The 27,228-nt window shown below is 37.5% G+C and overlaps 1 protein-coding gene across 1 annotated transcript; it reads right to left on the bottom strand.

Moving 5' to 3' along the window:
- Nucleotides 1-752: 752 nt before the first annotated feature.
- On the bottom strand, nucleotides 753-23,530 carry LOC127630832 (sodium- and chloride-dependent taurine transporter-like). Its single transcript, XM_052108643.1, has 14 exons — nucleotides 23,320-23,530; nucleotides 19,092-19,321; nucleotides 17,053-17,187; nucleotides 13,797-14,031; nucleotides 13,571-13,703; nucleotides 12,524-12,658; nucleotides 12,300-12,403; nucleotides 11,898-12,022; nucleotides 10,991-11,103; nucleotides 7,777-7,914; nucleotides 7,590-7,692; nucleotides 5,972-6,072; nucleotides 5,699-5,869; nucleotides 753-4,304 (listed from the first exon to the last, which is right to left on the bottom strand). The coding sequence occupies exons 2-14, from the start codon at nucleotides 19,318-19,320 to the stop codon at nucleotides 4,149-4,151; spliced, it is 1,878 nt and encodes a 625-aa protein (XP_051964603.1). The 5' UTR covers nucleotide 19,321; nucleotides 23,320-23,530; the 3' UTR covers nucleotides 753-4,148.
- Nucleotides 23,531-27,228: the final 3,698 nt, after the last annotated feature.

A 27,228-nucleotide genomic window follows, 5' to 3' on the forward strand; every position in this document is an offset into this window, starting at 1 on the left:
CTGGGTTAAATAAATAAATATATATATTTAAATCATAATTTGCACTTCCAAATTTTGTTCAGTTATGGTAGTGTTGCTTATTTGGGCCCTGTTAATTAAAATATATATATTTTAAAGGTACACTAAGTAATTATATGTTTATTAATTAAATATGCTATTATACTTATTAGTTATTAATATAAAATACAATATTTAACAAGTATTTATTAAATAAAACATAATTATTAATACAAAATATTCAATAATTAAAGGTGCATTTAATATTTTTATTTATTAAAGGACTATTATAATTATTAATAAAAATAAAACAACTTATGGTTCACAAAGTATTTTCTGAATTAAAAAAAATATATATTATTTTTATTTAATATTAATACAAAATATACAATGATTAAAGTTGCACTAAGTAATGTTTTGTTTAATTTTGTTTTGGCCATGTTAAAGATTTAAATTGTTTTTTTTCCCTGTATAATTTACATTATTAGAATGTCTTTAATTTGTAACTTAAATGAACATTACAACTGAAATAAACCAACATGAATCAGAATCAAACTGAATAGAGAGCTTGTGAAAATGTTCATCCTATTGTATTGATATTTAATCATATTTAAGTCTGAATAAGGTCACATTATGGACATAAACTGAGTTGCAAATGTCATTCCAGGTTAGCATTAAAGAACATGTAAAACGAGCAGTTTCACACATTTCAGAATATCCAATACACAAAGATTCAATTTTTTTTTTATTTTGTATCTGAGAGATGCAATATGCATCTTAAATGGTGTCCATCATAAAACGACTTTGGTTTTACAAGACTGAATTTGTTTAATGAAGTTACCTTATCGTACAGCAAAGTAAGAATAAGTCATTCATTTATGTGAATGAAAAATTGTTTCTTGAATGTCCTGTTTTAACCTTATTACAATATTTTCCAGCAGAAATGATAAAAAACTGACAAAGCCACTTGTTTACAAATATTGCACACTGCAAATTGCATTCAGGCTCACACTAATCAACATTTAAAAACACATTTCTGAAAACATTCCGGAAAAAATTATGCAAATCACCAATCAAATCAGGTACAGTATAAAATGGTTGAAATACGAAAAGGCAAATTTTAGATAAATGAAAATACAACAAATGAGCAAACACTTGCTGAAGAGATAGTTCAACCAAAATTTTAAATTCTGTCATTTACTCACCCTCATGTTGTTCCAAACCAACATGACTTTCTTCTATGGAAGAAGGGCAGCCTGTAATTGACTTTCATTGTATGGAAGCAAGATGCAATGAAAGTGAATGGTGACTGAGGCTAACATACTGTCTAACATCTCAATTTGTGTCGCACAGAAGAAAGTCATGCAGGTTTGGAACAACATGATGGAGAGTCAAGAATTTTCATTGTGGGCGAGCTATCCCTGAACAGGAAGCTTGGAGGGAAAAGGATGTGTTGTTGGAAACAGAACAGAGGGGCTAGTTAAAATTAGAATGGGTCATAGGTCAGGTCAGATGAGTTGACGTATGCAAAGACACTGGCGTCAAGAGGGATAAAGAGGTCAGTCTAAGGGCTGGTATTTATGAAGGGGTGGGTGGTCTGGGGTAAAGGACACAGAGGTATTATGAAGGGCAGTTCTTTGCTGTTGGTGATTAGCTTGAATATTTTGAGGTTTTAAGGCTCGGTTCATAAACAATTCCACAGGCCTTGGGCCAGGAATGGCAGTGTCTGTACAATTCCACGGGCCTTGGGGTTTGCAGGAATGGCAGTGTCTGTGCATTGTTTAAAGCCCAGATTTTCTGCATTCATTCTGAAATCTGATGATTGATATGGTGTTAAGCGGTTTGGCTAGACTGGATCATGTGATAAACACATCTGGTTTTTAGAATAGTACTGCCAAACGGCCCTGCACAATGGTTGCAATCAGCAGATCTCAGATATCTCTAACAGTAAATGATGCTTATTATAGCGCATCAAATGATACATTAAATGTGAAGCACAGACACAGCTGCCTACAGTATTAAAGTTAAACTGAATGACTCTGTGTGTGTGTGCGTGTGTGTGTGCGTGTGTGTGTGTGTGTGTGTGTGTGTGTGTGTGTGCAATGGCAGTGATCACTACTGTACAGCGAGAGACCGAAAACAACAAAGTGTTAAGATTATAAAAGGTTTTCTTATGTGTTAATGTACGTACAGCAGTGTTTAAAAGTCTGAGATCACATCTGAAAATCTGGAATTTTAAATTCCATCTAAACCTAGAAATGAAAAGTTATAGGATTTTGAAAATCCAAAAAGAAACATCTTGATGCAAATTTGTCACATTGACCATGTTAGATCCTTTGCATTCATTGCTTCCATTGAAGCACACAAGATTCTCTTTAAAACAGTCTCAAATCATGCTAAATAACGTTTTCATTAGGATGGCACAAACTTGTGGAGTCCATGCAACCAGGAGTGCATGATGTCATTACAGCAAAAGTGGGACTTTTACAATAATTTTATAACTATTCAGTCAAATTGTTATGCTGATCATAAAATTTTTAATGAAAAACAAGTGTGCTAAATATAAGCAATTTCAATAATGGTCTCTGATTTTTGGACCCCACTGTATATGTGTATGTATTTATAAGCTGTGCACAGCATCACATTTTTATTCCAGACAAATCTCATTGTATAAAGGTTACTGCCACAACCACTGACAGACATCATAATGTTGCTAAATGTCACACATTTAACGTTGCTGCTGCTGCTGTATGTATTTTCTACAAATTAAGCTCTTAAACTCTTAAATACAACTCACTCTTGCTCAAAAGATGCTGACCGTATCCTAACCAGATGTGGCGCTGCAAGTCTCCAGCAATAAGTGTTCTCACTGAAATACAAATGTGTTTAACTCACAGCCAATTTAAAAGTTATATCGTGTTAAATAGAGCGTGACAGCGCCCGCCCACTCTTTCAGCCATCCGGAAGGATTTTTCCTATTCAATTTCTCCATGGGGACTAAATAAAATCTTTCATAAAAGAGTTGTAATCCATGAACCAAACCAACCAACTCCGAGGTGAATCGCAACATTACAAACTTTGATTTGAAGCAAAAAAAGTACTTAAAAATAGGAAGTCTTTAATGAGGGAATGTACTACAATCCCATGAAGCATTGCGATTGACGTAATCAAATTAAAAACTATGGAAACAAATACAACTGTTGATTTAAAGTTGTTGATTATAAGTATAAAATCAATATTTTTGAAGTACTGCATATTACAAAATATTCAATACATATATATATATATATATATATAAATGAAGTAATTTGAAAGTGTAGGGAGAACGACTCAATTGCATCATGGGAGTGAGTGGTCGCTGCAGAGCTCTTTGGGCGCGCTTTGTTGATCGCGACTTTCTTATTGGTGGATCTTTCTCTTCGGGATCATGTGAAGTGTAGTTCTTCACCAGATATTCCACTATTTAACACTATTTTTCAAAAGTGAAGTTGAAATAATTTGCACTGATGGCTTCAGCAGAAGTATTGATTCACAACCTCGGAGCTCACGGTAGTTCTGTTTTTAAAGGCTTATTATTATCGATAAAAATGAGTTCGCCTATGGAGAAAATGAATGCTATTTTTACTTCAGGAACCAGACTGTTGCACTCTATATGCAGCTATGTGAAGCAGAATTTTTGGACCAATGAAGTTACCTTATCTTACCTTTGGATCGCTGTGGGCGGGACTACCCTGCCAGATGCTACAAAGAATGCAACTGACCAACAAAATGTCTTGCGCATTGAAAGCAAAAACTTACATTTAACGTTTGTAGCTTTACAGTGTTGTATCTGGTTAGGACACTGCACAACATGGATCAGTGCACTATAGAATAAACCAACACCCCCTGATGCCTAAGCTCACATCAAGTCATAATAATATCAGCATTAATGCTAATACCAGTGATTACAATAACAATAAAAATCCTAACTGGCAAAAAAAGATATATATCGATATACAGCAAGATAATTTCTTGATAATGTTCATAAAAACCCAACTAGACTTGTACTAGTGCAGATAGAGGGAGGAATTCAGGAGAAGGGAGAGGGAAAATAGGATCTCCGATAGGAGAGGAAAGGAGGAGGAGAATATGGGAATCTCTCTTAGAGAGTCTCACATATTAGTTTCTACGATGGTGTGGGGGTGTTTCGCGAAGGCGTGGATACCGTTGGGGTCCAGAGGGTGCAGCAGCTCGCTGTTCTTCAGACTGTATTCCTTTGGACGAGAGCTAGCGCCTCCTTTCACAGGTGCCGCCACGGCTTTGATTCGCTGAACATGAGACATTAATTTAATCATTTCTTATTTGAGACCATTTTAAGGTCCATAATGTCATTAACGTCTCTAATTTAAAGGAATGTTTCGGGTTTAATATGACTATAGACAATAATTTAGATTTGTCTTCAAACAAACAAAAATGTACAGTAGCGGAATTACAATGGTAGTCTATGGGGAAAGACTTTGTACCAGGCTAAATGTTAAAATACACACTGATTTGAAAGTATAGCCATAGACCTTAAATACTTGTGTTGTATTTGAGCAGTTGAGTTGTTTTTTTTGTTGTTTTTTATGCTCATTTTGGGATTTTAGGGTTCACAGCGCTACATCGTCATGGCAACGATGATGTAAAATTGAATGAATCTTTACACAGAGAAAGTCTGTATGCGATTTTATCACATTCAAATCATGATAACACATATTGTTTGAGTCTTGTGGCTATACTTTTTAAACGGTGAATATTTTAACGTTTACGGATTGGCCCCTTTCACTTACATTGTAAGTGCCTCACTGTAACTATAATTTTAGCTTTTTTTTTTAAGAAAATGAGGGATGAGTCGAATGTATTGTTTGCTTAAATTGACCTTAACTCAGACTAATGCAAAACTGTTTTCCTGGAGCAATATCCACCCACTGGAATGCATTTTCATTGAAACCCTCCTGAATGCGATTTTTGCTTGTTCTTATGAACTGCCAAAATAATTGTCTGTAAAAATCATCACAATCTGTGGCATAGAGCAGGTCTTTTTAAACTTAAAAATGCCAAGGACCCCCAAATATGTTAATTCCCATTGCGATGGACCCCTTTCTAAAATATAAAGACAGCTGTATATTTTCCATGTATTTTCCCAAGAGAAATATAGTAAGCATGGGATAATAAGACAACAAGTTATTTGCAAAATGTATTAATTGTTTATATTATCATTCCCCTAATGCAAAAATACATAAATAAATATACATACTGTATTTATTAAAACCTTGTCATATACTGTGTAATTAATTTGTAGAGAATATTGTCTTGCAACCCCTTTGAGAAATGTAAAAGTCAACAGTGGTGAGGAGAAACTATGGCTGCAAAAATCTGAATTAATCTCATGATTTTCAAAACATAGGGAAAAGGTAATAATTTTAAATATGTACAGTATATGTTAACTTTCACTGATCCTTTAGCATCCCAGCACTAGATTCCAGTTTGAAATCCCCTGGCATAAAGCATAACTTGTATTGAGCCTGGAACATTCCTTTAAAAGATAATGATTTTGTAATTAACAGTGACATCCTGAAGTAGTTGTTTTTGGAAGATTTCGCCTTGCACTTCCAATAACAGCAATAAATAAACCCGGTGTGTTTTATGCATATTGTATTAATGTAATATGTGACCACCTTACCTCTATTAGGGAGCCGTCAGATTGGATGATTTTGATGACGACCATCATCGGGATACAAATCATCGAAGCCAGTGCAAGAGCCCAACCCAATCCAATCGACCAATCAGGATATTCATAAAGCTTGTTATAAGTGAGCGGCTTGTATTTCACCAACGAAAAGACAAAACAACCCTAAAATAGAAATAGTCACAAGCTCTTTATATTCCTCATGCACAATCTTGTCTTATGACTGGCTAATTTCTCAAGCGCCAACACACACACACACATACTTACCACACAAAGGACCGGTGTGATCAGCATCCAGCTCCATTTCATCCAACCACCGGGTCTGTAGCCGATCATGTCCTCTATAGCATCGTAGAAATTATCAGCCCCTACAAACGTACACAAACAGACAGAATAAATGATTTATGTATTCATCATTAGCAACAGTTCAGAGCTTAAATACTTCTTGTGTGCTCATTTATTACATACTTTGGGTAAATTGATAATGTTTTCAGTTACTCTCAGCTCCGCTTAATACATTTCACCACATTTAAAGGGGAAGTGTGCCATTTTTTGTTATAATAATGCTTTCTACTATCCCAGTTAAATATGGAGAGACAGTCCTGACACAGCAAAATGGCTCAACCAATAGTTTGCATTTAGGGCAGGACTATCTGTCTGTCTGACCAATTGCAACTGGGGCGAGTTTTCAGCAAACATTTAATTATTTGTGCAATGACGTTTTGTGCTGTTAGTGGAAAATAAAATAAACACATACCTTTAAATCCTTTCCACAGAATTCTGCAGATTTTCCCCAGTGCAGAAAACGTGAGAAAAAAGTGGGGCCACTCATGACTAAAAAGAGAGATCTGAGATAATCCTGGAGGCCTGATGTGATTATATAAGACTAAATAAGATTATACAAAATTAATCTGAGCAAACACTGTTAGACTGTTTTGACTGAGTAACTCTTTATTAGTGTGCCCAATGCAAAGGCCATGAAGCTCCGCATGAGCTCAGTGCTTATGCAGTAAACAGAGAGAGGTGACCGTAGCATATCTCATACCCAAATAATAATTAAAGCATACAGTGTGTGTTTACAGTGTGTTTGATTATGTGACTCCTCTTCAGCAAGATCACAATCACACTCAAGTAACTTTTAACCTCAGTGATTGTTGTTACTACCTGAATGTGGCTTTTTTTTATTGTCACAACAGCTGATTGAGACAAAACGTGTTTTGTAGAGAGCACAAATGTAATAATTGGTCCTAAATGTAAAAAAGCCCTTAAATGTAATAACTTTTGGTCCTAAATATATATTCATGTGCCTGAAGGGTGTTTGGTATATTTGAAGAATTCTAGTTTAAGTTTGTGTTTGTATATATTAGTATTTACAGAGATATAAAGAGTATGCACTCATTTTTTGATAGTTAGTATAATGACCATAGTATAGTTGATGAAATTACTTTATTACATTTAGGACCAAAAATTATTACTTTCATGGTCTTTATTACATATATTAAAAATGTTATTACATTTAGGGCGTTATTATACTTAGGACCATATGTTATTACATTTAGGGTCTTTCTTAAGCACCTAATCTTATTAAATTAAGGGCATTTATTGCATTTAGGACCAAATTGTTTTACATTTAGGAGCCATTTTTATTTGTTACATTTAGGATCACATTTTGTTACATTTAGGGCCTTTATTACATCAATGCACAAATATTATTACATTTAGACAGAAAATATATATACTGTATATATATATATATATATATATATATATATATATATATATATATTACATTTAGGAACAAATTTTGTTACATTTAGGCCAATTATTACAATTAGAACCAAAAACTTGGCACATTTAGAGCCTTTATATGTATATATGTACTCACCATAAACCCAGGCTACTGCAACACATTCAAAGAATGCAACCCAGAGAAGACACACACCGCTGGCAGCGTAAAAGTCAAAAAGCTGGAACACGTACATGCCACCCTGAGAAACACACACAGACACTCAGCATTCAAACGCTGCTCGAAGCCAGAAATAAACATGCTCCTCTCACTTGTTATCTCTTACTTTAGTGACCATTGTGAGTCCCAGCAGATAACTGATCATGCAGATCACAGCGATGAAGATTTCTCTCCGGTATCCCTTCCTTAGGAGGGATGGGTATAAATCCACCAGAGAGGTGATCTGACCCTCCACTTCTACAAACTGAGGGGAGAACACAGATACACATATGATGTTAGTGATTTTGTAAGTAATCATTTTGCAGGTGCTTTTATCCAAAACGACTTGTCCTAGAGCAATTTGTCTACACTGTAGCAAAACAAATGCTGCACAATACAACTGCAATCGCTGCTAATCATGACATACTGTATTTGATGTTTAATGTGAAGCTATATAGAGCAGTATTTTTGACCAATGGCTTATAAATGTTTTTTGACATCTTTTCATTGAACTTTGAAGAGTCAATGACAATCATAATAATGGCACCCTTATATATCACCACGTAACACATTCTTAAGTGTGTGTGTGTGTGTGTGTGTGTGTGTGTGTGTGTGTGGGTGGGTTTGGTTGGTTTACGAGTACATTTTTTTTAGGTTGCAAACTGGTAATTACAAGGGTATTGTGCTATAAATGTGGTTTATGAGGACATTTCTAGGGTCCCCATAATTCAAACAGCTTAAAAAAACATACTAAATTATGTGGTTTTTTTTTATGTAAAAATGCAGAAAGTTTTTTGTGAGGGTTAGGTTTAGAATCTATAGTTCATACAGTATAAAAATCATTATTTCTATGGAGAGTCCTCATAAGAATAGCCGCCACAACGTGTGTGTGTGTGTGTGTGTGTGTGTGTGTGTGTGTGTGTGTGTGTGTGTGTGTGTGTGCGTGCGTGAATGTGTGAGTGCAGCCCTAAAAAAACAGTGTAATTCCTCAGCACGGGCTCACAGCCACACATAAAGATGATGTTTCACATCAAGACTGATCACTATGCCGTACAGTTATGATCTGCTGGCTTAACTCTCACAATGTTTGCAATCTGTCATTCCATCACCAGGACGCTCATATGTCACAATCTTTCATACAATACGATTCATTGCTCAGAAGTTGCTCTTTCATGGCTCAGGAGACTTAATGGAGTTCTCAATTATGTTTCAACTATTAACTTTGTCTCATTTGTTTCTTAAATAAAATTGTTATTGAGAATTAAAAGTATAAACAAATGAGTCAATTGTAAAAATAGGGCCTGTTTACACTTGGCCACTTCATGCATTTTCACTGATCAGACAGCTATCTGATCATGAAAAAAACAGATGTAAATGCCCTGTGAAACGGATTAGAGACAGATTGCAATCCGATCTCTTAAACCACTTCAGGAGGTGGTTTGAGACATATTCCAGATGATACTCGGTCAATTGTAAATGCATCTGGCTGCTCAAGCCATATATAGTATGTAAACTTTCCTCCACCCAAACAGCACTGCATCAACATAGGAAAAATGCGAAACATAACAGCTGTCAACTAATATTTGCAAAGGGCTTGATCACGCAGTAAATATTAACAAAAAAAGAAATTAATGTACGTTGTAGGAGTCACAAATTCTTTCCTAATTTTCCTCATTGCAAGCACGAGTATCTGTAGCTTGCTAGCCTGCTTAGCATTGCTTATTCTAATTCTTATCCGTTCATCATTTTCCATTTTACTGCGTGCTTCAGGTTTTTCTTCTTTTCTACTGTTTCATCTGTGTATTATACCACACATACCCGTTTCTCTAGTTTTTTTCTTTCTTTTTTCCACTACATCTCATGTCTCGACTGTGTGCATTTTTTTTCTCCACTGTGTTTTACATGGATTATTGCATTCATCTCAAACATCTGCTGATTAGGAACCACATCGATCTCTAATACTCGCCGCTCAACAAATAACAACAACAACAACAACAACAAATAATTCATGTTATTGCTTCCTGCATTACATTCCACATGTTTACTATAGCTTCTTCCATCAGCAGTGAGGGATCTACATGTGATAAATGAAAGGAATTAGTCAGGCTGATGGTGAAGGTTAATGAGCTAGAGGCACGCATCCGAACACTAGTGGAGGTCAGTGAGAAAGAGAAGCCGATAGATGCTGTTTTGGATGCGGATAGTACAGTGAGCAACACACACACTGTGGTTTCATCTGAAGAGCCCCCGCAGCAGGGCATTTAGGTGACGTCTCGGCGGCATACTTGCTAAGCAAAGTGACACCACTCACCACTGAGAATCATGTTGAAATAGCCCTAATAATTGGTGATTCTATTGTAAGGAACGTGCATATAGAGACTCCAGCCAACATTGTTAAATGCATTTCGGGGGCTCAGGAGTCTGACATCAGATCAAATTTACAAGTGCTGGCTCATGCTAAACATCTAAAATTGTTATTCAAGTCGGCACTATTGATGACCGGCTTCGCCAGTTGGTTTAATGGTTGCCAGATGCATTAAAGGAATGTTCCGGGTGCAATAAAAGTTATGCTCAATAGACAACATTAGTGGCATGATTTTAATTACCACAAAAAAAAAACATTTAAACAAGCAAAAATTATATTTACAGTGAGGTACTTACAATGTAAGTGAATGGGGCCAATCCATTACCATTAAAACAGCACACTGTTTCAGAAGTATAACCACAAGACATAAACATTATGCATGTTAACATGATTCCATCATGTTCTACTTGCTTTTAGTATGATAAAATCGACTTCGAGGTTTACTGGCATGATGTCATCATTGCAATTAAGTTGTAATATTGGCTATAACTTTACACAGAAAAGGTTAGTAAGTGATTTTATCACACTAAGATCATGTTAACATGTATTATGTTTTTGTCTTGTGGCTATTGAAACAGTGTGCTGTGTGTGGTAATGGACTGGCCACATTCACTTCCACAGTAAGTGCCGTATTGTAACCGCAATAATTTTTTGTGTGATCACAGGTACACACGGCTGCTATTATAAGTATAACAACTTCAAGCATAGCTCATCCCTTCCAACTAATACAAAATAATAAAACACCAAAAGAGGTTTTTGATGTAGTTAGACTAGTTTAGGGTGTAGCATAATTTAAGACCAAAAATGAACACATGTGTGGGTTTACTTTGGGGGTAAAATCTGACAAAACCTCCCTTTAATGACATCTGGGATAAACAATTCATAAATATAGTACATTTTGTTTTTTAAACTCTGAAAATAAATAAATGTCTATGGAACTTAGATAGCTAAGTAAACATCTGTGTTGTGATCTAACCTGACTGTCTAGGCCCAGCAGCAGAAGCATAATGAAGAAAAGTATGGCCCAGACTGTTGGCAGTGGCATCATTGTAACGGCCTTTGGGTATGCGATAAAAGCCAGACCAGGACCTGAGAGAAACATAAGGAACAGCATGTGGTAAATAAGGACTTACTATCACATGCTACACTAACACACTGTAATGAAAAACTACAAACAGAAAACATACATAGAATGAAAAGGGGGACAAAAAAAACGTCTTACTTAACAAACCATTTTTGCATACAACTATGAGGGGAAAATGCAATCATTGTTCACAACAAATGAAGTTTTCAAATCCTGTATGTGGTTATTGTCTAAAGTGATGTTCCAGGTTCAATACAAGTTAAGCTCTTGTATGCCACAGCATAATGACGACCGCAACAAAGTAATTTCAATGGAAGTGCACAGTAAACACAGGCATTAAACATGAAAATGCACACGCTTTAGAAGATACTTACATAAAATCGCTTACTGACTTTGTCTGTGCAAAGTTACATTCAATCTTTCAACATGACCACAGAAATCCGGTAAACCTGGCAACTTTTACATAACACAGGCAATGATACCTCCACTCGGAATGATGTCAGTAACTCATAGCCATAAAGTTCATCCACCTTAGCCGACTTTACAGATTAAATAAAACACCTTTTGTATGAATAATTCATGTCTGCTTTGAAACCCTCAAAGTGTCCAGTCCTGTGTGCTTTTATTATCTTTTATTGATTTTTTATTTTATTATCTGCCTCAATAAATATTATGCCACAAATGCTCTAAGTAGAGCTTGGTATTGTATTGAACTTGGAATCTTCCTTTAGGACTTTCCATCCTCCCTTTCATTTCTAAAATTGTGAGTAGGCTGGTGACCTTTAACCCTAAGCATTACCCGACTCTGCCACATCGGCAATGGCAATGCCCTGCTCTTGTGCCATGAACCCTAACACGGAGAAGATGGCAAAGCCTGACACGAAACTGGTACCGCTGTTAAGGCATCCGAGCAGCATGCAGTCCCTACAGTAAATACATACACAAACAAACACATCACAATGCAAAGTGAATTCTACATATTACATGGCTTCCTGCCAAATAAACAAAAAGGGTATTTGAAATCTAGATCTGAGTTTAAATTATTGAATTGCATGAAAAGAAACAGACAAGCAGAGTGGTTTAGTGGTTGAATGCTGCGATTGCGCAATCATAATCACATATTGCAGAGAGTCATGGAATAAGCATCTTTAAACATTAAAACATCTATAAACAAAAACTATTACGTTTATCAAACCCTCACCTGTAGCAGTTATACTTGTATTTGTTGTAGCTTCCCAGTGATGTCATTGCACCAAGACAAATCGCATAAGAGAAAAAGATCTGAGTGCCTGCATCAATCCACACCTACAGCAATCCAGAGAGAAAGAGAGATTGCCATTAGATGGAGCATTTGAATGAAAAAACAAACTGCAAAGAAAAACAGACCACATCTCACAAAGACTTCTTTTTCACTTTCTTCTATACCTCCGGGTCCTGCAGACGGGTCAGGTCAGGGTAAAGATAAAACCTGATGCCCTCGGCGGCACCAGGCAGAGTCACACCACGAACCAGCAACACAATCAGCATGAGGAAGGGAAACGTGGCTGTGAAATAGACCACCTACAGACAGACCGAGAGGAGGGTAGCGGGGTCATTGATTTCCACTAAAATAAAATAATGTTACACCTACACAAAGCGGTGCAAGTGGAATTAATATCTGTGTAAATCATCCGTATAACCATTCATACATAAATTGCATCATGATGAGAATTAGGCCTGTTGCAATTATTATATAAATGCCGAACCAGGTCTCATAGAATCATGTAAATGTAACAACATTTTTGCAAAATAATTGTTATGTGGCTCGATGTACATATTGCAGTTACAGTGTTCATGCTGAAATGAACACTTGAGGTGCTACAACAACAATAATCACAAATTATCAGTTCTTTCACACTTACCTTTTGCACAGTTCTTCGAACTATACTATAGCGAATGACTTGTAAGCCGATACATTTTAATGTTTGCATTAGATAACGAACTACATTTACAAGCTTCTTTGTGTGTCATCAAATTGCATGGTTGCTAAACTGTTAGATAGATAGACAGACAGACAGACAGACAGACAGACAGACAGACAGACAGATAGATAGATAGATAGATAGATAGATAGATAGATAGATACATAGATAGATAGATAGCGATTATGTGTTCTACTCGTGATTATTTGTGATAATCACAATCATTGTTTACTTCAAATCCCATATTTTGCCATCGAAATAATGTTATTTTAAGCAAAATTTACATTTTATATGTCTCTATATGTCCCAAAGCTACATTATTTTGGTCTTATGGGGAGTCTTTTAACTCTTATAGAAGAAGTCATCAAAATTCTTGATCTAATTTTCAAGAAGTGAGGCATACACTAGCATATACAGTAGATGACTTAAAAGCTAATAGACAGACCAAAAGCCACAAAAGTCCAATTATAACTTAATGGGGTCTTTAGAAATGTCAGTTTTCCTCTCTTACCTTGCCAGTGGATTTGACTCCTTTCCAGATGCAGAAGAAGCAGATGATCCACACAGCCAGCAGGCAGAGCGCCAGATCCCACTTCAGCCCGCCAACCTCATCGATCCCTGAAGAGATGCTCAGGACGTTCCGCCTACAGGGGACATCAGAATAATGAGCACCGGCGTAGAGCTTCCCTCCTGTATACACACCCGTAGGTGAATGCACCTACGCCGGCTATACTCACTCCCAGAATTCAGTGACCGGCGAGGTGAAGTTGGTGGCGTTGGCGGAGAGCCAGAGGGTTTTGTTCTTGCGGACGGTGTCCTCGATGCAGTTCGCCGTGTTCCAGCTGTGTCTGCAGCGAGCCCAGGGCAGCTCGTTCTGAAAACACTGCAGCAGGTAGTAAAGACCCCATGCCAGGATCACAATGTAGTAGATGTTGAGCAGCGACACTATCACGACTGAAGCATAGCCGATTCCTGCCGCATACACAAAATAGAGTTAAAGGAGTCAAGTGTGTCATTTTTTTTTATGTTAAAATACTTTATCCTATCCCATCCCAAGTTAATATGCAATGATAAAAAGCCATTTGTAGGTTGATTCCATCATAGTCTCATGACCGCTCTTAATCATTTGTACAAGATGGCAAAATCGTAAGATATCGTGTAACTTTGCGTGTACCTACGAAAAAGTTATGACTATTCTCATAGAAACCAACCAATCAACCAACAGAGTTCCAAAACTATAAAATACAGGTTTCCATTTATTTAAAGAAAGGAAACATCTGTAAACAATTTTTTTTACTCATTCCATATTATAGATATGTCAAAAACTATAATATGCTTCCCTCGTCTTGTTCAAAGCCTGATGTTTTCTTTCTTCCATGGTACAAAAGTTATTTTTCTATTAAAATAATGGTTAGGTTTAGGGTTTGGGTTTGGGCAAGGGCTTAAACTTTATGGTTTGGTTGTAGGTTTGGGTTAGGGGTTCAAGTTAGGAAAAATCATAATAACATTGTTTGTTGATTCATTTACTTTTCTCTATGGGAGTAAAAAAAAACATAAGATTTTGCATGAGTCTGGGCTAACTTTCTGTCCAACCAGTGGCAGATGGGGTAGAGTTTTCTCCCCTTTTCCCCCAAATTTGGTATGCCTAGTTCCCAATGCGCTCTAGGTCCTCGTGGTGGCGTAGTGACTCACCTCAATCTGGGTGGCTTAGGACGAATCTCAGTTGCCTCCGCGTCTGAGACTGTCAATCCACGCATCTTATCATGTGGCTTGTTGAGCGTGTTACCGCGGAGACATAGCGAGTGTTGAGGTTTCACACCATCCACCGCGGCATCCTAGCACAACTCACCACACACCCCACCAGCGTGAACCACATTATAGCGACCACGAGGAGGTTACCCCATGTGACTCTACCCTCCCTTGCAACCGGGACAATTTGGTTGCTTAGGAGACCTGTCTGCAGTCACTCAGCACACCTTGGATTCAAACTCGTGACTCCAGGTGTGGTAGTTAGCATCAATACTCACTGAGCTAGCCAGGCCCCCACCAGCCCAGAACTTTAACCATTAGACTACCACCACCCAAAATTTGGAACTGGTCATAAATGGTACTTTAATTAGTGATGCTTCTTAAGTTCACACCGAATGCATTTTTGGATTGTTCACAATTTTTTTCAATTGTTTTTCTATGTAAACATGCGCTAGAGTAGACAATCATATTTGACAGATGCGCTGCATCTTTTTAGACGCCACGTCAGGTTAAAAACAACTTGCGTTCTCTTTGATTTGTTGCGCTGCATTGTGCTTTATTTAGTGCAAGAATGCGTTCTGTCTGAACAACCCGTAACACAAGCAACCACACAGCAATACACTACTAACCACGCAGAACATGTTATCAACCTCATAGCCATGGCATGGTAACAACCTTAGCATCATGCCAATGAGTATTGCACAAAAAGGCACTGATCTAGTTGTTTTTGCTATTTTGTTTAGCGCCACTAGTGGCAAAGAAATTACACATTTCACACACATCTAAGGAGATATTTTACAGACTGCGGCAGAAGAAGTGAGACTTTATGGTGTTCTCTCTGATGGGTTTTAATGAGTCAAACACAGCTGAGGCCGCTCTATTCTTAGAGCAATGAAGGTTCACCTGTTTCACGCGTGAAATTGTATTCTCAGTGTTATTTTTTTAAGGTTAAGGGCAGTCAAAAGGCTGAATGCCAATTTCATGCTATAATTTATGCAATGTACCACAGGCTCACTCAACAGTGCCAGGAGCTTGCTGTGACAGCTGACAGCAGAATGCAAACCGTGTTTGTAATTGTGTGAAGGGTGTCCATGAGGATTAGAGGCTGGTGACGATGGGGTCTGATTTCACAAAAGCATGAGGACTTAATTGTAGATGAGCAAGTGTGTTTGTGTGTGTGTGTATGTGTTAAAGAGAGAACGGTCAGCTGCCACTGAGTCTAGGAATACAATCATTGTGTGAAAGGGGACAATGGCTCAATGGTGTCAGGAAATATCATGCTATATATGCTTAATATATTCACTGTTCAAATGAGGGGGATCCATAAGACAAAAATAATATAGCTTAGGGGGTCCCCTAGTGTTTCATCAAAACTGGAATGTAAAAACATAAATCTATTTTATGTGAGGGATAGGTTTAGGGTTAGGGGATAGTTGTACAGTATAAAAACCATTATGTCTATGGAAAGTCCCCATAAAACATGGAAACGTGTGTGTGTGCGTATACATAGGCAAGATGCCAGTAAAGAGCTAATTTAATAAATATTTTTATCATTAATCTTATTATTATATTGAAGCCAGTCCCAACACAACAACTCCATTTTGGCTCTGGAGCTCAATATTTCAGACCAGCACCAGAGGAGATCCCATCTAAAACATCTCAGTCACCTCTCATGGCTGTTGCCATGGCGATCGCTATACATGTCCAAATGTGGAGCAGAGACAAGTGCTCGAGTTGAGGAGTTAGTCAGAGCATGACTGTGTGCTCTGGTTAAGTGGAGAGTGGTGAAAAGCAAACAAATGAAGGGAAATTAAACACACATCAAGTATACGTGTGTGTATGAGGGACCCATATTGCCCTCACAATTGAAAGCTCAGAAAGAAAGAACACAGCACCCAGTTCAAATCAGAACACAATGATGCAATTACAGAGAACACAGCATATTTTTGCGCTTCTTAGCAACCACAGCTGATGCTGAAAACAGGTCACTACGAAGATCAGTGCAACGAGCCACCTCATCAGCTGGCTCATCATCAGGCTAATCATGTGTCAGCTGTTCCCTTCACACTTCACTGTAACAGCAGTGCTGATTGGTCGACAGAGTAAAAGTGAGCACCTTGAAATATGATCACAGTGGAACCGACAAAGATTTATGTAGATTAAAAGGAGCTTAGGCCAGATGAGCCATCAAATATCATCAAAGCCAAACCTGTCTCTCTCTCTTGATCTGTCCATTTGTCTCACCAGTGAAAATGGGGCAAAGTTTCCCCCAGCAGGTGATTCCTCCCTCAGAGGTGAACTGTCCGAGTGCCACCTCCAGAAAGAAGACGGGCAAACCTCCGCCAAAAAGAAATATGAAGTAGGGGATGAGAAATGCACCTGAAAAGATCATCATTAGGTTAGACAGGTGTAAAACTACAGCCAGAAATGTACTTCACACAAGTACGTGTATTTGGATGCAAGTGCTTGGCCGACGCATTGGCAACGCGCAGTCCGGTTGAACATGCTAAACGTGCATTCTTGTGTTACTGTTGCGTTAACAAACCTCAGCACTCAAGGGGGCGATAGAGTTACCTTCAAAAGTGTTATAATTCAGGTAAGTTGCTATAAATATATTGACTTTAACTTAGCTCAGCATTATTCTCTTCAAACCGCTGCTCTGCTATGACAGTAGTTGACTTGGAAGAGAAAATGCACCATAGAAGCGGACAGTTCACACTAATGCCCACTGTAGCGCCCCTTGTGGCAAAGTTGAGAATGCAACGCATACTAACGGTGTGCTATGAATTACGGTGTGGCACATTTTGGAACGCAACAACACACTAAATCAAGCTTACACAGCTAGAAGCGCTTGCACTGATGTACTTGCGTAGAGTATGCTCGGCATTTAGACTTTATAGTAATGCCCACTATAGCGCCCCTTGTGGCAAAGTTGAGAATGCAGTGCATACTTGCGTTGTGTAATGAATTACGGTGTGGTGCATTTTGGAATGCATCAACACACTAAATCAAGTTTACGTTGCTAGAAGCGCTTGCACTGATGTACTTGTGTAGAGTATACTTCGACAATTAGGCTTTACAGTAATGTCTGCTATAGCGCCCCTTGTGGCAAAGTTGAGAATGCAAGGCATATTAGCGTTGTGCAATGAATTACGATATGGTGTATTTTGGAACGCAACAATGCACTAAATCAGGCTTATGTAGGTTGAAGTGCTTGCACTGATGTACTTGCGTAGAGTATGCTTTGGCATTTAGACAGAAACTAAGCAAATAAATGATTGGTATATCAAAGGAATGTTAAAAGTTATATACAAGTTAAGCTCTATGTTGTCCATTACCACAGAATGGTTTTTTTATGTCACCCAGTCATCTATTTTATGTGTGTGTTTACATCTGAAAGACGTATTTTTTTACATAGTTTGCTCATCAGCAATAATAAGACATTTCAGCCCAGATGTCAATAAAACATTCAGCAGATGTCTATGAAACGTTTATGATTTAGAATTTTTGAATATATATATACATTTTTCAACTCCTGTCATAACCATATAACAGTGTTTACATGGAAAGAAAAGAACCACCTAAATGAATTATTGATAACTCATAACCAGAAGTTCATGCACCAAGAAAAGTAGTCCCATCGCTAAAAAGATGATTTAGATAACTTAGCACACATTTCTGTAGGAAACAAATCATAGAAGCACTATAACAAAAATACAAGCTTCACATTTCTGCTTTTAAACCCTCTAGTACACTTTCCCTATAGACTTACATGGTAAGCTCATTCCTGTAAATGTGATTTTTGTTCATTTTTACAAACTGAGAGAAGAGTCAAAATTACTATCTGTGGTAATCGACAGCAGGCCACAGATGCTGTCTAAAGAACTTAACTTGTATTGTATTTAAAGGAGCATTTCTTTAAAGATCTCTCTTTAATGAAACAGACTCATATCCCATTCATTAGCGATGCACAAAATACAATAAATGAACATTTGAAGGTCATCGTCAGTCGCTCAGAAGGTCAGAATGTAAAACACTGCTTTTTCTTTTGTGAAATACTCTAAGAATATCATAGAGATTTGCGCACACAAAAGATTTCACGGCAATGACCTCAAAGGTATTGATGTGTCAAGATCATCTTTACATCACAGAGTGTGAAACAAACTCAGACATGAGCAGTTATTTACAGTACACAGAGACGGGAGACTGTCACCTCAAACACAAGCACACATGAAATGTAGTTTAGTTTCATATTACAAACCTAAACACATACGCACACCCACCTCCGCCATTCTTGTAGCAGAGGTACGGGAAACGCCAAACGTTGCCTAAACCGACAAAACCTCCGGCCACGGAGAGCACGAAATCCATCTTGCTGGCCCATTTCTCCCGCTGTGGTGGCTTGCCCTCTGCCTCGTCTTCAGGGCGCGAGCCAGGACTCTTACCTGGAGACGGCTTCAAAGTGTCCTTATGGAAATCTTTAAGGCACTGCAATTTTTCCTTCTGTGCCATACTGAGTATTAAGGAGAAAAGAAGGAATAAGAATGATGTACATAATAGTTATATATATATATATATATTAGTATACTATACTGTATGAAATTTGTTTTTTTTGTTTTTTTTTACAATTTACAAGAGCAACAAACAAAATTGCACATTTTAACTGCTAGCTTATGCCTGAATTTATCTAGAGGAAAATGTGAGTTGTTCTGAGTGGTTGGCAGAGTGTTGCTATGCAGTTGCTAGGGTGTTCTGGGTGGTTGCCAGGGCAATGCTGTGTGGTTGCTAGCATGTTCTGTGTGGTTGCTTAGTTCAGGTTGGTTCAGGGCGTTCTTCAATGCAATTCCATGCAATTTTTATTTGCATCTCCCAGGTGAAAAAGTCTGATTAGTTAGAAAAGAAAGTGCACACCTTTCCTCTACAAATGTCATGAATTGAGAAATGGATGGGTTGCATGATAATAATTAGAGTTTGTTCAGATCCCTAACCCTAATACTTTATGAACAATAGTAGCCTAATAGTAATGCTTGCCTCAGCAAACACCATTAACTAACGTAAAATTCATCACTGAAAATGTATAAATGATCATATTTTTAACATAAGCCACTACATACTGTGCCAACTAAGCAATGTGTTATAGACTTTACATTAATCAGAGTAAAGCCTGACCTCTTGAAATGAGTCACACCTGCCAGGAATCTGAGAATCAAACTACAGTAACTGTCTGATATCCAGTTTGAAACTCACACTAAGCACTGAAACTAATAAACTAGCTCATTCTATTTCAAGTGTCCTAGTTGGCCAGAGCCCTTGTATGTATGTACAGTATGTGGGCTTGATACAGCTTTTGTGCCAATATTTTGATCAGTAGGTCAATCCACATGTAATTAACATTCTCCTCTTTTCTATTCCTATCAAAGTTCTCTAATTTCACAGACTTGCAATTAGGGAACAGCCATCTGATTAAGTCTGGACTAGGGCTGGGTAAAAAATAGCGATTTAACGATGCATCACGATCTTCACTTGAACGATCCCGATATCGATTCTAAAATCCTCAGTTCTTAAAACTCAACCCTCAACAATGCGAGTAAATAACTAGCATATAAAACCAAATTTTGCACTATGTGAATGTCTGTGATTAACCACTGGCTACAATGTCAGTTTTCACTTACAATGACCAAAAACAAAACAATTTTCAATTCAAATCACACATAGCACAGATGCAATAAATAAACTGTGCGACTCCACTCATATATATATGCACTTAACCAAAACACTTCTGTCAGGCACTCACAAAACTACCTTTATTCTTAAAGAGACAGTACCGTTTTAGCACGTGATCTACAAATCAGTGTAAAACTTGTAAATAGTACAAATTATGCATGTAAAAAATAAAATAATAATTAAAAAGGAGAAGCGATCTATCTACAGGAGTCTGCAGTTGTATGTAAGTGTGTTTATTTCATTGTTTTTAACATTGTTAGAGTGGTATTCATTGCCGTGCAACTGGGTCCAACTACAGTTTTGCCTTCCAAAACGGTCAGAAATCTAGGGGTAACCATGAGCTAAATTTCACAGACCACATCTCAAAGACTGCAAGATCATGTAGATTTACACTCTACAATATCAGGAAGATAAGACCCTTCCTCTCTGTACATGCCACACAACTGCTTGTTCAGTCACTTGTCATAACTAGACTGGACTACTGTAACGCTCTCATTGCAGGCCTTTCTGCATGTGCTATTAGACCTCTGCAAATGATCCAGAATGCAGCAGCACGTCAGGTCTTTAAATGAGCCTAAGAGAGCACATGTTACACCACTCTTTGTCTCTCTCCACTGGCTGCCGGTTCATGCACGTACTAAATTCAAGGCCCTGATGCTGGCATACAAAACAGTCACTGGGTCAGCTCCAGCATACCTAAAATCATTTCTGCAGAGCTACGTTCCCACCAGAAGCCTGCGGTCGGCTAAGGAACGTCGCCTTGTCATACCAAAACAAAGAGGCACCAAAACACTTTCCAGGACTTTCAGTTTCATCATACCACATTGGTGGAATGACCTTCCCAACTCAATCCGGGAAGCTAACTCACTCTCTATCTTCAAAAAACGGCTAAAAACACATCTTTTCCAAAAGCACTTAACCGGTCACTAAAAAAAATTTTTTTTTACATTTCTTGTTGCACTTAAATCTGTTTTGTATACAATTCTGATGATAGTGAAACTTTGTAGTATGGCACTTTTCGTACCACTGTCTCCTTAAGATGATTTGCTTATGTTTTCCTCTTTTGTAAGTCGCTTTGGATAAAAGCGTCAGGCCAAATGAATAAATGTAAATGTAAAAAAAAACATAGTAGTTAATATAATATTAATATAATTTCTACAATTTCAGGACAGATGGAATACATGGAATTTGTAAATTTTTAACAAACTAAAATCTGACCAAAATGCTGAAAAACAAATGATAAATTAAAATTTGTAAATGTAATACTACCCATTTTATCTCATCTGGAGAACAAGCAATGTATTAATGTGTGACGAAAAACTGATGAGAACTCCACACCAATATCTCAAGGTTAACTGGTTTGCCTAGTTCAAATCCCCTGGAAAGTTCATTTGGAATGTTGGAGTTGTGGGATCTAATGGGATAATATAAATGGAAGCAACAACACTTGATGGTTATTAAAAGATTGATTGATCTTTTAAATAACTGTGAATACAAAAATGCCAAGTTTGTACAATATAAAATCCAGGTTAGGGTTCACCAGTCTTTTGGACATGGTACTGTAATGTTACCATGTTTTTTTTGTTTTTTGTTTTGACAATATCATAATTCTTTGATGTACATGAATATGGAAATCATACAGTACAGTGGTAGCAGTACAATACCACAAAGTACGCCACTGTGCTTTTACTGTATTATAAGGATTTTTATTTGTGGTTTTAATAAGAGAACATTGTAAGTAAGAAAAACAGGCTACCGTGCGCCTGTTTCTGCAAGGTCATCACATGCCGCGCGTTATAAAATCTAATCTGTCTGGTATCAAAATTAAAACTGATTATACAAATATCCTGCACGAGCGTCAGCAGGTGCCCTATTCTCCGGCGCGCGCATTTAATGAAATTACTTTTTATACTTATTTAATTTGGAAATCTCTGTGCCTGTGGAACGGAACTAAACTATAAATCCATATAAAACATTTTTAAGGTTATTACAAGTTTGCATGACAAACACAGCCACAATAAAATGCTGCGCGCGTGCGGACACGCCCCAAGCTCTTTAGCGGTGAACAAAAACACCCCTTTTCATGTATTATCCTATTTTATCTTAGGTGCATCTATCAACAAGAGCTTTGCATTTACCACATGATGATAAGTGAAAATCTTGACTGTGTCCCAATAACCTACATTGTGTCTGCCAGCGCGCGTGCTAGTGTTATTATAAGCCACATCTTTTAGATCTGTCTCTTATGGTGTCAGTGTTTACATGCACAACTAATGCAGAATAAATGCATGTTAACGGACATGTTCTTCACCTGTTAAAGCCGCAATGATGCTCTTATGTTCCCGTGGGTGTCGCAAGTCTTTTATTGAGATATTAAACGGGCGCATTGATTACCAATGCTTGGAATTAATCTTTAATAACGGCACTTTTAAAATAAATTGCATTTAATATTTAATCACATTGAGGCTGCAAATATCGGAGAGATTACCTAGGAGAAAAACATTTGTGCACAACAAATAAGTCATGGAGGGCTTTTAATTCAATGTAAGATACCGTATTCTGGAGGAGGGGTAGTTTTTAAGAAGATCGTTACTATAGTTCCATTTACAGAACTTCTGATTGGCAACATATTTACAATATTTTAAAGCCTCTTTAATTTAAAGAAGAGACCAGACATGTATCATTCACCAGACAAAGATAATTCAGTTGTAGGCTATAATCTACAGAGATGTGCTTCAAGATGCAGGTCAGCCTCTAATGATCAGACGGGATCAAGGTACCACTCACCTGTCCGTGCAAAATATTGCTCAAATCCGTCTGTTGTTCTTTTGTCTTCTTGTGCTGAGGCTACAAGCCAGCGAAAATAATCTTTACGCCCTCTCCCTCAGACTTCTGTCTTATATGGGGAGCGCATGTAAGAACGGGGAGTGGAAAATCACCAGTCTCTCCGTGCAACAGGATTGCGTATCTTAAAGGGACACGCACGCTCACTTCACGTCGGCAAACGCGCGCATCACCACCAATTATGTTGCTCGCTAATAACCGTTTCCTATGAGAAAAAAATATGATATTGCTCTCAAGGGACTCCTGGCGTCTCAAAAAGACATATTTTTCATTGTGTTGCATTGAACTCTAAGATAGTTTTTTTTTTTTTTTTTTTAATCTCACTGAAGGCATTTGTTGGCCAGAACTTGTAATCGTTTAAATTGATTCATTCGGAGGATTTTTGTCTGGCATACACATTGAAATCTGCCCTAACCATCTGTATACATTTAGTTTTTTGAAAACCTCATCAAGTCATCACAAATAACTGTGATCGGTTCGTTATGACCAGCGATGAGAAAAGTAACAGGTGTCACGTGACGCATGCGATACGCGCAACACCAGCGCGGATTTTTTTGCCGCCTGATTTTCAGTAGATAATATAATATAATTATTAATTTCTAAGTTAACATTAATTAGCATTTATTGGGGGTCATTTAGTGTTAATTATGTAGTTTCATGTTTAACTAAGTTAGTTTTTTCTTAAAGTTAGTAGAGCATATCTCTAAAGTTTGATTGTGAATCATAACAATGCACGGCACGACTAAATCACACCACCAAATGTGTCTGCCAATCACAGCAAAGCCAAAGGATTTTGATCCTTTGTCCTGTTTTCAAATAAAGTTACTTTGCACTGGCAGAATGCCAGATTTCAAATTACACTTAGGGAAATTAAATTGGCAGTTAAAATGTGGCCTGTTAATTCTTGGTATATTATTAAACAGAAAAGTATATGGTCCATTAGAATTTGGAGAACAGAAGTTCCTGGCTGATCGTTTGTCTCTTAATTACTTTGTGTCACTACCCCCCCAGACAGCAAGCCAACATTGAATAAACATTGTTTTTCCATCTGAATCAACATTATGGTTGATGTTGAAATTTCAATGCAAAATAAATGTTGAATCACCGTTACCATATCGATGAAAACCTGATGTTATTAATGTTGATGGCAACAATATTGGAACAACATTGATCTATAGTTATCTTTATGATTGATTATGCATTGATATTTGGTTTACCGGGCGATCGCTGAATGTGTTGAAAAGTCGATTGATTTATAGTTGACCGGGAAACGACGCTGTTGTTGAAGAGTCATCAGCATATAGTTGACCGGGAAATATGACTGAAAATGCATCGATATATAGTTGACAGGGAAATATGGTTGAAAATCCATCGATTTTTGGTTGACCGGGAGATCAAAACCAACGTAGCCCTACTTCCCCGGACAGGGACATTCTAAAACGCTTAACGTGAAAAACGCTTAACGTGGCTTACTGCACTGAGACAGTGATATTAAAAGACCAAACTCAGTACACATCATAAACCATACTATGTATAAAAAAGTAAGATGAGTCCAAAATATGAACGCAACGCGTTTAATTACACGTTAAGCATTCTTCCCATAGAAAACCGTTAACGGTGAACGTGAGCCACGTTAAGCGTTTTTCACGTTAAATGTCCCACCGGAGGGAGCTCATTTCTGGACCTTGGCACAAGCGTACAGGTAAGCTTGCTTAATGTTCGATATGAATGCATTGTACCAAATCAAATACTGCTAGGTTGATCGTTAACATGATGGCTAATGTAGTAACCGACGCAGTGCTGCAGTCACTGTAATAGATTTTTGTTTTACCAGTGTGTCAAAATCTGCTAAAAGTACTTGATCTCTTCTAGCTTATAAAGTTAGCAAAACCTCATTGGTCCAGTCTATTTTTGTGACAGCTAGCTCAAAATACATGTCTGTACCCATTGCTAGTGTCGTGAAATCTATTAACACAGCACCGCTATTTCTTCTGACCGCCGGAGAACACCGCGCGGAACCAACGCTAGCATATGCATAGTGCTCTATCTAGCACTATCTAGCTAGCAGCAGTGACCGCGGCAGCTAGCCCCACATACTTCATTTAGAAGCAATTAAAATGCCGTTAATTTTAAAGACATACCCGTAATTCCTCAAATAAAAACCGGTAGTCAATTAAACGCCGGGCCTCTGATAGTGGCCGGGGGCGTGGTCAACACGGACAAATAAAGGCCGGTCTTAAATTAAGGCCGGGGGAAAATTAGTGTACACTCAAAGACGGACGCTCTCAGCGCTTGTCATATATCACAACTATTCAGTGCTTTTAACCACATAATGTTTATTTTAGGTTTCAGACATTTAAATACATATGATTTATAGCAAAACAATAAATTTATAGTTTGTAAAATACACAATGGTGTCTATGGAAGCAGCAATAACAATACATTCAAATATATTTGCCGACGTGTTTTATTCATATCAGATACACAGTGTAAGTAACTATAAAGTTTACCGGTTCACCGGCCACTTTCATGTATTTCGGGAGAAACTGAAGAATTCACGTGCTGTAATAAATCCGACAGACAGGAATCTCTGAACTGCGGTGCCCATCTCACGTTACAGAGAAGATAATTTATAAAGGGTTTTAAACGACAAAACAAACTCAATTACATGTATTTGAGAGTCAGAATAGAAGATAGTTGATGACATGGTAAGCAAGTTTGTTAATATTTAGAAATAAAAGCGCTACATCTGTCATACAGGGCTATTTTGGCTGTGGTGAACATGTGCCAAGCATGACGCGTCACCATGGAAACATGGCCGGCGGGCAGGCGGGGATCGCGAATTAGAAATAAAAGCCTGTCTCTAATAAAAGCCTGCTTCAAATAAAAGCCTGCTACCATTTGCAGTTCAGGTAAATAAAGGCCCCGGCTTTTATTTGAGGAATTACGGTAGTCTTATTATTAGTCTGTTTTTGCGGTGAGATTTATGCATATTCCTCCATGCACCCAGTATTTAAGCAGAAATTAATGTGCCATTTAGTCAACCAGAAAAATATTTGGTCTATCAATCAATACATTTACTATTTAATTAGTTATAAGTATCCAGTTATTTATATTTAATTTGTTGAGTTAACAATTAGTTCTGATTTAATAAAATAATAAACATGATTTTTTTAGAGTCACTTGGCCTCATAAATTGTCCTTATGAAAGATGTCACTGCAAGCTAATCCTTTTTTGCCTCCCTTTAATTCGAATACATCCATGAACATATTGGGCAGTTTTGAAAAGTGCTTTGAATGTAGTCCGTCTTATACAGCCTCAACAAAAATGTGTTTCTACCCAGAAATATAAAATGATTTACCTAACTATGAGATGGCAAGATGAGAGAGGGGGTAAAATCTTTGCATGGCAGGTGGAGCTGCCACTCGACCAGTCACGGATATATGTTCCATTCAGACATTATAGCACATGTGACAGAAAATTACGTGATGTGATTTGATATAGGTATCTTGTACTTAAATATAGTGAAGGGAGTCCATTATTCATGAATAAAAATTGTTCAGTCTTTAGAAAAACCTTTGCAAGCCCAGTTTAAACGAAATTTTTGTTATCATCTGCTTTGTGGGGAAATAATCAGGGCAGTGGATGATTCTGAATTAAATTGCTGTTTACTGACATTGTGATTTACTTTTTGTCCTTTTTTTCAGATCATTAATCCACATCGTTTTTCAAGCAAGTCTTTAGTATAATAAGCCTCATCTGCATGCACTCACAATGGCATCACGCTGGTCAAAGAGGCGCAAATGTAGGTCAATGCTTAAGGTCACAGAGTCAGAGATACTACAGCAATT

The sequence above is a fragment of the Xyrauchen texanus genome, chromosome 37 (assembly GCF_025860055.1).
Source record: "Xyrauchen texanus isolate HMW12.3.18 chromosome 37, RBS_HiC_50CHRs, whole genome shotgun sequence".
In the NCBI taxonomy this organism is placed as follows: domain Eukaryota; kingdom Metazoa; phylum Chordata; class Actinopteri; order Cypriniformes; family Catostomidae; genus Xyrauchen; species Xyrauchen texanus.

Coding starts and splice junctions, on each gene's coding strand:
- LOC127630832 (XM_052108643.1), bottom strand. CDS start 19,320: ATGGCACAGAAGGAAAAATTGCAGTGCCTTAAAGATTTCCATAAGGAC. Junction 12,023..12,299: donor TACAAGTATAACTGCTACAG/GTGAGGGTTTGA, acceptor TATTTACTGTAG/GGACTGCATGCTGCTCGGAT. Junction 5,870..5,971: donor TCACACCGGTCCTTTGTGTG/GTAAGTATGTGT, acceptor TTTCTATTTTAG/GGTTGTTTTGTCTTTTCGTT.